This window comes from Pagrus major, chromosome 5 (assembly GCF_040436345.1).
Source record: "Pagrus major chromosome 5, Pma_NU_1.0".
Classification (NCBI taxonomy): Eukaryota; Metazoa; Chordata; class Actinopteri; order Spariformes; family Sparidae; genus Pagrus; species Pagrus major.
Window position 1 is genome coordinate 38,668,532 of NC_133219.1, and position 13,870 is coordinate 38,682,401.

Below are 13,870 nucleotides of genomic sequence, written 5' to 3' on the forward strand. Positions count from 1 at the left end.
CTGTATTGTCCATAATGACTATTTTGTGTTCTGCTGTGTACTAACACCATCACTCGTGTAGAAAATGTTCTTCACATTCTCAAGAGACTGCTTACAACTTATGTGGGTTTTTGCTTTGTGATTTAAACCTGTGTTATGTTACCTACAACATTATTCACCAGCAGTGTGCCAGAACTCAATCCATAATGCATTCTACTGTACACAGTAGTACAGCTCATCTGCACCGGCTTTTAGTGTTGATATCTTTGTAGCTCCAGGCATGAATATTTAGCTCTACAATAGGCGCCGGCAACAAGCGCCGTGTGCTACTGCGAGTATCGCCGATGCTAAAGCGTGTTGAAGGCTTCCTCTGCAGGTCCGGGGGAGTCTCAATTAGTGTGTAAGATAACGTCTGATTATCACTGATTATCGGAGGTTGTTACCAGGCTTCACCTATTGACACACAATGTGAGTTTAAATCAGTGAATTGAACTAATGTCCCTCTGAGGAGAGGATGCTTCCATTAAAGGAGCACTCTGTAGTTTTGGGGAAGACATTTTAATTAGAAGAGAAAGATCTTTATCTGCCCAAACAAACTAAATCAACAAGGATTTTTGGGTTCTTTTACGGTTAGCTTTCATGATCCAACAACCATTTCTAGTGGGCAAGAGCTTTGAAGAGTGTTTGAAATCTGATGTTATACAAGAAATTAAATCAAAAGTGAAAACAACATAATATAATAATGTCATATGTTTCAACAAAATGCAGCTTTGACATCTTGACAGTGTCCTCACGGGTACCACCTCTGTTTTTTTCTGCATTGCAGGACGTCATGTCGGTGGAGGAGGAGTCCACGTCCTGTTACTGCCTGATGGATTCGACGAGCTGCCACCTGCTGCTGGACCAGCCGGGCTCGTACGCCCTGGTGGGCGAGCCGCTGACGCAGGCTGCCGTCAAGAGGCTGAAGCTCGCTGTGTTCGGGAGCATGGAGGCCGGCTCCATGAGCTACAGCCTGCGGGTGTACTGTGTGGACGACACGCCGCACGCCTTTCAGGTGAGGGAGGACGGCGGCTAGGTGTTGTTTCCTTTTCCTTTTGTTTATCCAACAAAGATGAAATCATTATGTTCTCCTGCAGCACTGTGTTTCTCTCCACAGGCACATTTATTCATGAGGAAGATGTGGTCAGTAATAGCAACTTAAATAGCAAATACTTTGGCTTCCTTGAGGGCAAAACAAAATGTAAGATTAGTGTATTTTAAAATGGTCGAGGTGTAATGTGTGTTTAATTATTCCTAATGCTTCTACTTTACGTGGTCGAGAATGCAAAACAGTTAATAATGTTTAGCCCTTTTTACTAATGACTGGAAATGACTTTATCATGGCAGTTACATCGTGTTTCCACTGTTTCACTGCTCATTTTGAAGAATGTGGTTGTTGATTTAAGATCTGTGCACACTTCCACATCTAAAACTGACCTAAAACCTGCGAAATATGGCAAAACATTCGCAGGACGGGCTTTGTGCAGCATTATTTACAGCTTTTATGAATGGATTCAAAGTGATTAAGTGTAAACCTGCTGTGACGTCACTCATTGATTTGTTGACTACCATTTTGAAGCTTCAGATTTGAGACTACGGCCGGTGTCATCTTTTCTTTTTGGAGCCAGAAGTGACCATATTTAGGCGAGAGTGAGTCATTGCACTCGAAAACAAACCACATCATTTATTTTACTATAAATGGGACCCCAATTTACAAAATGAACATCATGCCGTATTAAAGAACACTTAACACTAGAGATTGAGGCCATGAACTCATTAGGAAGCTGTTTACTGAGGTAATAAATCAAGTGAGAAGTAGGCTCATTTTCTCATAAGCTTACACGCAGTCAGACTTGAAACCAGTGCAGTTGCCCACTGCTGGTCGTTAAATAGATTGCAGGTTGGCTTTACTGAAGCTCTGTCTTTATGTTGTACAGTCAGTTGTAGGGACAAACCTGAAATGGTATCAGATTAAAATAATCCCTTCATCAGATTAATGAGACGACACTTCTGTGAAATCATCGATATGCGAAGCCACAAACAAACCAGATGAGTTTCAGTCATGAACTCAACCACAACGATACACCACATTACGTCATCGAAGTCAAATCACGACTTGAACTTTCAGCACTTCAAGTCTTAATCAACTTTAAATCGTCATCCAGGATTTAGCTCGACCAAATTTCAAAATCTTTTGATTTGATAAAAATGTAATAATCTACTGTCAGCCTGTCACAGGGAGGAAGAGTTCTTACACAGAAGGTCTGAGAGGAGCCAACAAAAACACAAAATACAACCCAGTTTTATTAAAGTTTTACACCTCTTTTTTGTAGTTGCTGTTCTTCAATTCAGGAAGATACAAAAGTCAAAAAATGAACAAAGTCAAATATGAATCTAAGATGTCAGCAAAAGACAAAACAGAACCTTCCAAAATACCCCAAAACCTCCCTACTTTCCTCTCTGTCCTGCTTTTTAAACTTTAATCCACAAAAAAAGGAATAAAAACGAGGTTACAAGGTCGTAAGACAGAACATGCACGAGTTAATTTTCAAAGACAGAATCATGCATCCAAGCAAATCACGCCTTGAGCTTCCTGGGTTCATCTCAGCCCATGTTTTGAACAGGTGTTAAAAACGGCTGCGCTTGCAATTGTGTGCAAATTTAGTAAAAACCACAACAGCTCAAGCTCCGCTCAGGGCGAGACGCTCTTTCACAACCTCCTTTGTCCGGATGTGGTCACAGCAGTGTAGAGTTTTTGGTGTTGGTTTACGTAACAAACCTATAGAAAATGATGACCTCGCTCTGCAGCTCTCCTCAGCTCTTTGGAGTGTTTTACCTTCTTTCAGCTCGTTGTTTTGGTTTTTACAGCACACAACTTCCCTGCTGTGGTTCTCAGTAGCCTTGTTTTCAATATCAGGCAGCTGTTCCCTGCAAAAAAAAAGCTCTAATAAACCCGCCGTACACTACCTGCTCAGCACCTAAACAGCAGACAGAAACAGTTGGCTAAGAGCTGGTGAACAAAGTGGAGCATTTAGCAGCTAAAGAGCAAGATATCTCCCTCAGGAACTGGTGGCAGATGAAACCAAAAACCTAAAAGGACAGTTGATATTGGACAGACATTAGCGAGGTTGCCAAAAACACGACTCCAAATGAATGCTGCTCTGTGCCGGCACAGTCTTTGCTCTTTTGTCCTTGTTACTCTGGATAATTCACAGAAAACACTGTCCAATGTTCCTCAAAGGGACTATTTCTTGGTCCTAGAAAAACCATTAATGAGGTTTGTGGATTATCCAGAGTAAGTGGGGAAGTTATTTCTCAAAAGACTCTCTGTCTTTGAATGTCATTTTTTCAAAGTAGCGAGTGCCACAAATTAGATTCTATTCATCCCGATCGTAGCGAGGAGGAGGCAGAAATCTCAGAGGCAAATATCTCAAAATATGAGCAAATTAAAACAAAACTATCTGCGTGGTTTGCTACGAGCAGAGGTACGTGAGAAAATGTGTTTTTTTGCGAGCCTTCAGAGGAACGGGTCATCAAACTAAGACTGTTACAATTGGGGTGATTTGATCCGCTGTTGGCCGATGAATGGCTTTAATCTTTACTGTTGTACTGAGGTTTCTTTGTTCTGTGGAGGAGGAGGAGGAGGAGGAGGAGGAGGAGGAGAGCTCTTCTTCCTCATTTCACCAGCAGTCCAGAATTCAGATGGGCAGATTCAGCAGTCTTTCTGCAACTGTGCATCAGAGAAACTTCAGCTGTCTCTGACCTCTTTTGCAACAACGTGAGGATGCACAGTTTCACTCCTTCAATTCCTCCTCTATTAGGCGGTACATGTTGGGTCACGGCCTAGATTCAAAGCGATCATCTTGTGTGTGTGTGTGTGTGTTTGCCCGGGCTGTCTGAGGCAGCAGGTACCTCAGCATGTGCTGTCTACCGGTTAAACCATGTGAATGACTGCAGATTCATTACCACTGTGAAACAATACTGCCGGGCTGATAGTGGGCCCTCAGCCTGACAGATTCTCTTCCAGAGGTTTTAATAGACCGAGACAATGGCTGCCGTACTGTAATCACTGCCATTCACATGTTAACCAATCATCCCTTTTCATCGTGTTTGATTTGATTATCCTTCAGCGACCTATAGGGTTTTTTAAGCATTGAGATCTCATCAGCGAACGCCGGGGAAATCAAGCTTCCCCGTCCTCCCCGGAGAGACTAGACTAACAGTGGAGCAGAGCCGAGCCGAGCAGAGCACCTCCGCCGACTCTGCCTCCCAACCGCCTCTCTGTCATGTCGCAGCCGTCAGTGGCAGCTGGCTTTAAAATGCATTCTGGATCTGGTTTATGAATTCCCAGCCTGCCGAGCAGATGCCAGACTTTTTGTGCGTCCCTTGGGCTCCTGTCTGTTAGCGCCACATCTCTCTGCTGTGTGTTTTCCAAGCTCCGGCACAATCACAGACTGGATTCTGGATCAACACGAAGCCTGATGCAACACAAACACTGCGAGGGAGAGATTTCCTTCAGCTGAGACCGAGGAGGGGTTACGGTTGGCATGTTTACATTTTCTGATTGCATAATGTCGCTGTCTCTTTTAAAGAAGTACAAAGAGTCAAATATCTTAATATTTATATCCACATTAATACACTTTTAGAGAATAAACTTTCCTTTCAAGATCTTAAAATCACCAAAAATCATGTGAATTTCTTGGTGTCAGCTGTGAAAAAGAAGACAAAGGAAGTCTTGACGCTCAGGAATGGGGCAGAATAAATAATGTCCTTCCATCTCCAAGGTCACAGCACTCAGGTCTGGAAACAAGTTTCCTACTGAAAATACAAACCATGTCATTGTTCTGCTGGCCGACTTTGCCAGCCGGTGTAAATGCCAGCAAAAAAATACACTGTTCACCTCAACCTTTAACCTTCAGTCCTCATGAAAAGTATTTTCCACAAAAATATCCTGAATTCTGATATCATCCAGAAGAAATAATCACATTTTCAGGATGATGATGATCACAATGGTTTCCATCACAGTAGTCATTTTTGGATGGCACTACAACTTTCCCTCGGTCGTTAAACATCCCATGCATTACACAGCAGATCAGGAAAGGTCACTGTCTACAGCCGCCTTCAGAAATGCCATCGTGACAACTTCAGATGAGTTTTAAAAAAGATGTCCACACTAAATATCCACGCTGGCTAAATGCTAGGCTATCCACCTTATTCCTAGCCCCCATGTTACCTCTTCAGCTGCGTCCTGTCACTTAACCAGAACCAAAAATCCTCCTTAGAGCGATTAGTGCAGCGTACCATTCATTTATTAAGATCTAGGGTAGCGACTTTATCACATGAATATTCCTAACACCAATATTATTGCTTGCCAGTGTGTCAGTTACTATGATACTTTGTTACTAGTGCTAGTTCTACCAAGCACCGTAAGTATTACCCGAAATCACTCCCTCAGTAACCTCGCCAGGATACTAGGAAACCCAAGAAATAACTTTTTTTTCTGGTGGTTCACCTGCCAACAGTTTTAAAAGCTAGCTGAAAAGCTATATGGATCGATATTAGAGATGAGTGAGTAAGGTGAGTGGATTAGATCGTACAGTATGCTCGCAGTTTGACTCGGTTTACAGGGACCAAAGTTACTTGGTTAGGTTCAGGGAAACAATGTGGCTCGGGTTAAAATAACTACGTTAATTATGTTGCATACATAACTCAAGTTACGTTTTGTCTGTAATAATTACCACACAAAACGTAATTATGTGTCGTAATAAGCTGCTTTCGCTGGATAGGTAGGATTACAAAAATACTCTACACAAGACAGTAACTGTGACAGGAGCTTGGTGGAGACGCTGGCTCCGACCTGCAGCCTCCAAACTTTGTGTGGACAGAAAAGTAACAGAACTTTTTCTTTGGGAACCCCTGGACTCCGACAGTAACTCCAGCAACTTTTGCAATTCTTCTGTTTGGATTTCTCATCCTTACATTGACGTTGCAACACTGCCTTTGTTGTAAAACATCATCTGAGACGCATCAATCCTGTGTTGATGTGTCAAACAGCAGATCAGCAACAGTCGCAGTCGACACACAACTTCAAGCGTGGCATCACGGACAGCTTCAGATGAGTTCAAAACAAAAGGAACCTTATCACAGATCCAAGATAGCTACGCTGTACGGGAAAATGAAGGAAACCCAGCGTTGTCCGGCTGTTTGGTGTTTTGACGGTTTGAACGACAGAGGCAGATGGTGGAGGAGGAGCGCCATATTTCAGGCTCCCTGCTGCCACGTTTGTTTTTCCTGTGACTGTCTTTCATCTGTGTTTTTAAGCCAGTAGTTTGATTGTTGTCACACTTGCAGCAACGGCAATATGCAAGATGCCCCGGGCACATGTGTTAAAGTTCAGACACACGCTCGTCTTGCACGCACAGACACTTAGTCAGAACCAATCAGTGCGGCCCGGCATTAGTCACAGCTCTGTTCTCTGTCTTTCTCCCTTTGTGATTGAGATTGCTAAGGACAGACAGACCAGACACGGAACCATCCCACTGGGACACTGAACAATGATGACAGATGAATACCTGCAAGCGACAATCAAAGTGCTCTTTCATCATCGCAAATTCAATTTGGGAGATGGACGTTTGCCCCCCGACGCAGGGGTGTCCCCGGCATTACATTCAAGCTTCAATCTGTCATGTCGAGGCTGCAAATGTGATGCTAATGTGAACGCAAGTCATATGGTTTGTTCAGCAGAGAGTTGACGTAACTACTTGGCTTCTGTGTTAATATTTGTGATGAGTCAATTAGTGGATGTGACAGAGGGAAGGATTAGCAACAGGTGTCCGTGCTGATATGCAAAAGGAAAGGCTTCTTCTTTACTATCTTTCTTCTCTCATGCCCCTTTTCTTTCTGATGTCTTTCCCTCAATCCCCCCTCATTCATCTTGCTTTCCTTTCTTTTTCCCTGTCCAGGGAGTGGTGGCAGCAGAGAAGAGCAGAGGGGGTCAGCTCCTCGAGGAGCCAAAGATGTTGCCTTTCCGAGCGAACACCTTCAGCCTCCAGGTGTCCATCCAGGATGTTCCCCAGTTCCTGTGGAGCATTAAACCCTTTACCACATGTCAGGTAACCATGGCAGCAGCTGACAAAATGTCATCTTATAAAAAAAGAGGGATCTGATACTAAATAATTTGCAAAATCCTGTTTTTGCTGCTAAGAGCTAATTACTGCTGCTAAGAGTCCACTGTCCACATGATCATTTACACTTGGTAGGATCATAACAATCACTATTTACTCACTATGCACTATTTTTTTGGTACGCTTGTATGCAACAGTATTTGAATGTATGTCCATGTGGTGAAGAGGGCAGGTTTTATATTGGATCATACTGGTTTCACGTGTTACAAACCAAGAATCTTAAGGGTCTAAACGAAGAACTGATGTTGAATTGTTAATAAAACATCAGATTTGTTTTCTGAGAGTGTCAGAGTTTTGTTCGCCGTTGATTCCTGCCACTTGTCATGTATTATTAAGCCTTAGAGAAGTGCAGGCTGCTATTTTTATTTATTTATTTTTTTATATATAGTGTTTGGTACCCATTGTTGTCACATACGCTCCCACATAGAAGACGAGTCGAGTCAAATCTGCTCAGTAATTTCTGCTCAGCTCATAACATTCATCTGCTTCTGACTTGATGTTTGTGTGAATCCTGCTGTCACCCACATTTCTCTCTTGAGGATCATAAAGACGGATGTGACCTGAGATTAATAGCGTTGTGTTTGCTCTGCTTGCAGGAGCATTAAGATGCAAACAGTATTAGGTGGCACACGGCGCGGCGGGTAGTGAATGCTGTTTTGTACCTGTTGTTGTCATTCGCGTGGCGGCGGAGCTGTGTCCCCACTGTACGCTCTTGTTGCTTACAGATCTGAATGCGGGGTGAAAGCTCCGTGTTTTCAAAGACACCTGACCTCTTCACAGCCTTATTTATGAGGGATCCTTGGCGTCAGGCAGCCACCGCCGACCCGCTTCTGTGGAGCAGGTGTAGAATAATAGCCGAGCGGCGTGCCATACATCAAGTCAGCTTTTAGTTGTTAAAGAGCATCCGAGGCTTTCCGCGTCCATCACCCCTCCCCCTTCCTCCTCTGCCACCACCTCGCCTCCCAGACCCCATTATCTGCCACTGTGAGCTGCACCGGGCAGCCGAGATCAAAGCTACAGGGGGTTAAGTCATCAGTAGGCGCGCCGGCCACCGCTTTTAATGTGGCCGTCTTCACTTAGAATCGTTTACAGGTCAGTTTTAATATGCAGATATGGCAGAGATGGAGTCTAGCAGAGGTCAAGGACGTTCCCCCGCAGCTGGGGCCGTTCTCTGGAAATTAATTATACATCAAAGACAATCTTCTCCCCTGTTCGCCATATTCCTACTTATATTGCTTATAGTACAAAGCCCGCAAGCAGAGAAGCTGTACGAGGGAATCGGGCTATATTTGTAAATGATATCATGATATCTTCTCTCTCTCTCCCAACAATACTCATTTCTATGCACTTCAAAGCCGGCTCTTACCTTTCATCTCACCGCATGTAAGTGGCTGAGCATGTGACAGTGTGGCCACATGTATCGCAGCACCGGGAGCTGAATCATCTCATTTAGAGCGTGTGCTAACACATTGCTGTGTACTGCGTTACGTTTTCTGATGTCCCCTCTTTCTTCTCCTTCTGCCTCCTCAGGAGTTCTCCTTCCCCCAAGTGTGGTGCAGCAACCAGCAGCCCCTGCACTGTGCCTTCTCTCTGGAGAGATACAGCCCTGCCACCGCCCAGCTCTCCTGCAAAATCAGCGTGCGCCAGGTCAAAGGCCACGAGCAGATTCTGCAGGTCTACACGGCTGTGGCCGAGGTGAGGCTCTGCAGCTGCGGGAGGCGAGGAGGAGGAGGAGGAGGAGGAGGAGGAGGAGCACTTTCACTCTCAACCTTTGTGTAACCTTCCTGGAGTGTGTCCACTGACAGCAGGGCCAGCTCTCCTGAGCTTGCATTGTATATTTATAGAGCGAGGAGGACACACACATTTTCTTCACAGATTTATGCTAAACACAGACAAGGGAGATCCAGCTGTTCACCACATTTACCGTACATATTTTTTAACCTTTATTCATCCGGGGAGACACGTGTTCCAGCAAATAACCTGCATCGCATTCACATGCATTAACACCTGGGAGCTGCCCCGGTGTAACAACACTCTTCTGTCAGCCGCTGAGCAGCTCCACTGGAGCGGCGAGGAGTTCGAAATCCTCACTCAAGAGCACCTTGACAGTAGTTGTTAAGGCAGAAGAGAGTGCCACTCATTGATTTCACCCAACTGCTCGTTCACAAGCAGTCACAAATGTGCTCGTCCTACCTCAAGGCCACAGACACAGGTGAAATACTATTTCCAACCGCTTTAAAGGGTTTGTTTTAATCCGACCTTCAATATTAGTTTGTCTTTGTTATATTAGGAAGAAGAAATAAAAGTGTTTATCAGTTCACAACACATTAAAGGTGCACTGTGTAGTTTTGGGGAAGAAATGTAAATCAGATCTTCACTGATTAATTTTTATGCCTAAACAAACTCTCTTTGTTTTCATGACTGAATAAACAAACTGACCTTACTTTGTTTATATGTGGCGGACCCTGCCACCTTTCTAGCTTCAAACAGCGTCCTGGGACCTTATTTTCCTCTGAGAACAGCTTGTTTATTCACTTATGGAAAAACATATATAAGACTGAGTTTCTATTATTACCTCATTAATATCGTAAATATCAAAATTCAGATTTTAAATTTCTTCTCCAAAACTACACAGTGCCTCTTAAATGAAGAATAATAGTTTTCCTGCACGTTATAGGCTGTTGCTTAGCCTTAATTTAAAGTTACATAGTGCACCTTTTAATAATGGATCTGATCAGCATATATATTAGGGGGAGTGATTACTTAGCAAGATGGCTAGAATAGATAGTGATATATAATAATGTGATGTTTGCTAAAGTAGTTTCTGATTTTTCCTCCCTTTTTCCTATTTCTGTTGCTGTTAATTAGACGCTCTATTAAAATGTGTAGCCAGCTGCAGTGTACATCGCAAATCCATGTTCCTCTTGACTCGTGAAGTCTTGTGAGCTCTGTTTCTCAACATCAAAAAAGCAGGGCAGGTTAATTTAAAACAACATTATGTAGAAAAACTGGCATTCTGGGGGATTTGGCGCCCCCCGACTGTTTCTGAGTGCAACACCACTGTCGTAAACACAAATCCTTGACAATCATCATCACATCATGACAATGTTATGAAAACTTGTAGTAAACATGTATGTAGTCTGCAGAAACAAGTGACCGAGGCACCGTTCACCCTGTTACAAGACTCTGTACCATCAACATCAGTTTGAAGCTGTTATTTTAAGGTGAAATAGTTACATAATGTTGCTTTAACATAAGAAGATGCAATGCAATTTCTTCAGTAATTATCTACTCCGACCCCCATTCAGTTGTCTAAGATTTCTTATGTTGAGTACAGAAAATGTTTTTCATCCGAGCCTTTATGTCACCAGCACTCTCCAACAGAATGTGACACCCTGGGCTGTTTATAGTGGCAGTAACTGTGTGACTTGTGTGGTGGCAAATAAGTAAAAGGCTACCAGATGTAGTGATGCTGCAAAATGTTAAATATAGCCATCCAGCACTGTCCTCCAGTAAGTCCCACTCCTCTGCTCCATCCAGGCTGGGTTCAGACTAAAGCAAAGTGACATTTGCTAATCTGTTCTGACCCGAGTCTGATCGCTGTCTGTTTCTGTTCCGTTCCCCCAGACTGAAAAGGAGTCCGTTCCATTTTTTATGCAGACAGACTGCACCATCACGTCCCAGACGGGGCCCAAGGCCTTCAAAATCCCCTTGTCCATCCGCCAGAGGATCTGTGCCACCTTCGACACTGCCAATGCCAAGGGCAAGGACTGGCAACTCTTAGCCCAGAAACTCCACTTAGATCGGTGAGCTAGTGATGTGCATCCTCTCTGAGACTGCATGATGTGTGTGCATCCTCTCTGAGACTGCATGATGTGTGTGCATCCTTTTTTTGTCTGTAATGACCTGACCATGAATGCATGCTGTGGAGAATGAAAACAATCCTGTGAGCATTGTTAATCTCGTGAATGTGGCTTTATATGCAGCTGGTTGCCAGGTATCGTTTATTCTTAATTATTAATGAACAGTTAATTAATCAGAACTGTACAGCACATATGTAATTATCCTGTCTCTTGAGTGCTGTGGCTTGTAATGTGCAATATGGTTTTGTGTTAGCCGTATTATACAATATCCTTTAGGGGCACTGCGTAGTTTTGGAGAAAAATATTTAATATTTGCAGTATTAATGAGGTAATAATACAAACTCAGAATTATTTATTTTTTCCATAACTGAATAAATAAGCAGTTCTCAGAGGAAAATAAGGTCCCAGAACAGTTTGAGTTTGTTTATTTAGTTTGTTTAATCATAAAAAAAAATCAATTTCTCTTCTGATTAACATTTCTTCCCCAAAACTACAGAATACTCCTATAAATAATGGTTTTATATGCGTCTCTTGCATTTCTGTCATTATCAGATCAGTCAGTCGAACATAAATGTTAGCACAGATTACTTATTTATCACTTGTTTGTTCTTTGATAATCAAATATGCATTTTATGATGAGACACAACCACTACTAATATTTACTCGATCCGGTTGTTGTCTGTCCTTTCTGAGCTCGTGGCGGCTATAATCTCCAGTTAAGTGCATGATTCATGAGATGCCGCTGTCTAAGAGTCCTTTGGGATTCCAAATTATCCAGATAAGCTTTTCCTCTCCAAGTTGGGCTGCTTTGAACTGAGCCTGATGTGACCAATGGCTGCAGCCTTTTATGTTGCTTGATGTTTTTTCCCTCTCTGAAAGCGCCACGGAGCGGCAGTGAAACACTGCCCCCAACTGGATTCAATGCGACATGACGCATGAAGGCTTTTGTTTATTGGCATGACAAAACTACTTTAAATTTACTTAAATTTTTTTGGCAGCACCTGAGAATTAAATCCAATCCAAACTGAGTCTGCCGGTAATTACTCATCTTTTGTGATGGTAATTTATTCTTGATTATAGTTTTAATAGTCTTTAAAGGTCATATTTTTTTGTTTTACTGCAGCAAAACAATTTGTGCGAAATTAATTTTTCAGCAACAGACAAATTTAAGGACAAATAAAACAGATAATGATACAATCGGTTGTTAGGAGACAGATAGATGTACTTTTCTGTGATGATAAAAACTGCAGTATAGATAAGAAATGGTAAATAGTAAAAAGAAATGGCATGTAGGACGTTTGATGTGTTGCTGTTTCTCTTGTTTGCTCTGAAATGTCGTGCATGTGACCCACTCATTATCATATTTATTGAATATCATCACTGACTGGATGACCCCATAAATGGATACGGCTGGTGATACTTTATGTATTTTCTTATTGTCAACAAATCCACCAAAAACACATCTATTAACAAGTATTGTGTGTGTGTCTCAAAGCCAAATCTTCTTCCTCCGTGCCACAGCGCTCCATTGTTGTCCAAAAAAAACGATTAAAAACACATCAATGAGTCACACTGTTGCTCTGGGTGACACATTTCTTTATTACCGGTTCTACTTTATTTAGACTCAATCCAAATGTTTCCTGTGCATCATAATCACTCTGAACACTCCATTAAATTGAAACCATTTTAATTATTCACATTCATGTCTTTTGCAAGATAAATGCGTTCATAATCAGCAGGGATTCAGTCCATATCTGAAACAACCTGAAACATCGTCCCTGTCTTCTGTCCCTGAGAGTGACCTCTCCCTGTGTTGTTCATTAATCCAGCTCTGTGTGCTCCTCTCCAGAAACCTGGGTTATTTTGCAAAGCAGCAGAGTCCATCGGCGGTCATACTGAGCCTGTGGGAGGCTCGCCACCAGGACACTGCTGACCTTGACTCTCTAGCCAGTGCCCTCGAGGAGATTGGCAAGATCCACTCCAAAAGCTCCCCCAAGGACCAGGATGAGCCAGAGTCCGACTTCAATCACATACAAGCGGGCAGTCTGTGCGGAACGGGGAAACTGACAAATCAGAAGAAAGAGGACTCTGCTCCTGAATATACAGGCTGAGCGGGAAAGAGACCGCGAGAGAGAAAAAAACTGACAAACTAAGGCATATATCTGTGTACGTGCACAGCCAGTGATGGACAACACACTGTGGACGGAGCGCTGGAAGGTCGTCAGGTTGTCTATGAGTGGACGGTGCGAGCAGTCAACATGCCGACCAATCACAACAGGTCGAGGTGAGCCGGTACCTGCTGTGGATCTACCCCCCCCCCCCTCTCTTTTAAGAATCTGTCCGAGGATGGACTGTAAATCTTTTACCTGCCTTTCCACTCGATTTTTAAGTTAATGTTTAATTTATTTTGCTCCTTATTTTTAAGTTAGATCTGCCCCCTCTGTATATTCATTTCCCAGCTTAGAGGGTGAGTGGTAATGGAGGAGGAGTTGTAGTTTCTGAATTTGTCTTGGAAGAGACGAGAGTTCCTTTCTTCCTTCCTCCGGGACCGTCCCTGCCGTCCGCCCATCCTTTTTCCCAGCGGTCAACACGGCAGCTGGACATATTTGCATAGAATTTCGTATATGCAAATAAGATAATACACCTGTGGCATCATTTCTAGTTCCCCCCCCCCCCCCTCCTCCTACACCATATCCCTGTGTCAATGAATGAATGAGGATTTAGAAGCTACTTTTTTGACGTCCAATTCTATATTTTTTAAAAAGGAAGCTGCTGATTGCTTAAATGTTGTGGTTGTGAACTTTC

At 43.1% G+C, this 13,870-nt stretch overlaps 1 protein-coding gene across 1 annotated transcript in view; it reads left to right on the forward strand.

The window, feature by feature from the left end:
• The window catches only part of LOC140995715 (netrin receptor UNC5D-like), a 114,689-nt gene extending 101,513 nt beyond the window's left edge, over positions 1–13,176 (forward strand). The window contains exons 16-20 of the mRNA XM_073465792.1: positions 806–1,033; positions 6,981–7,130; positions 8,733–8,897; positions 10,830–11,008; positions 12,915–13,176. Coding sequence (XP_073321893.1) covers positions 806–1,033; positions 6,981–7,130; positions 8,733–8,897; positions 10,830–11,008; positions 12,915–13,176 — 984 coding nt within the window. The remainder of the gene's footprint in view (positions 1–805; positions 1,034–6,980; positions 7,131–8,732; positions 8,898–10,829; positions 11,009–12,914) is intronic.
• The last annotated feature ends 694 nt before the right edge of the window (positions 13,177–13,870 follow it).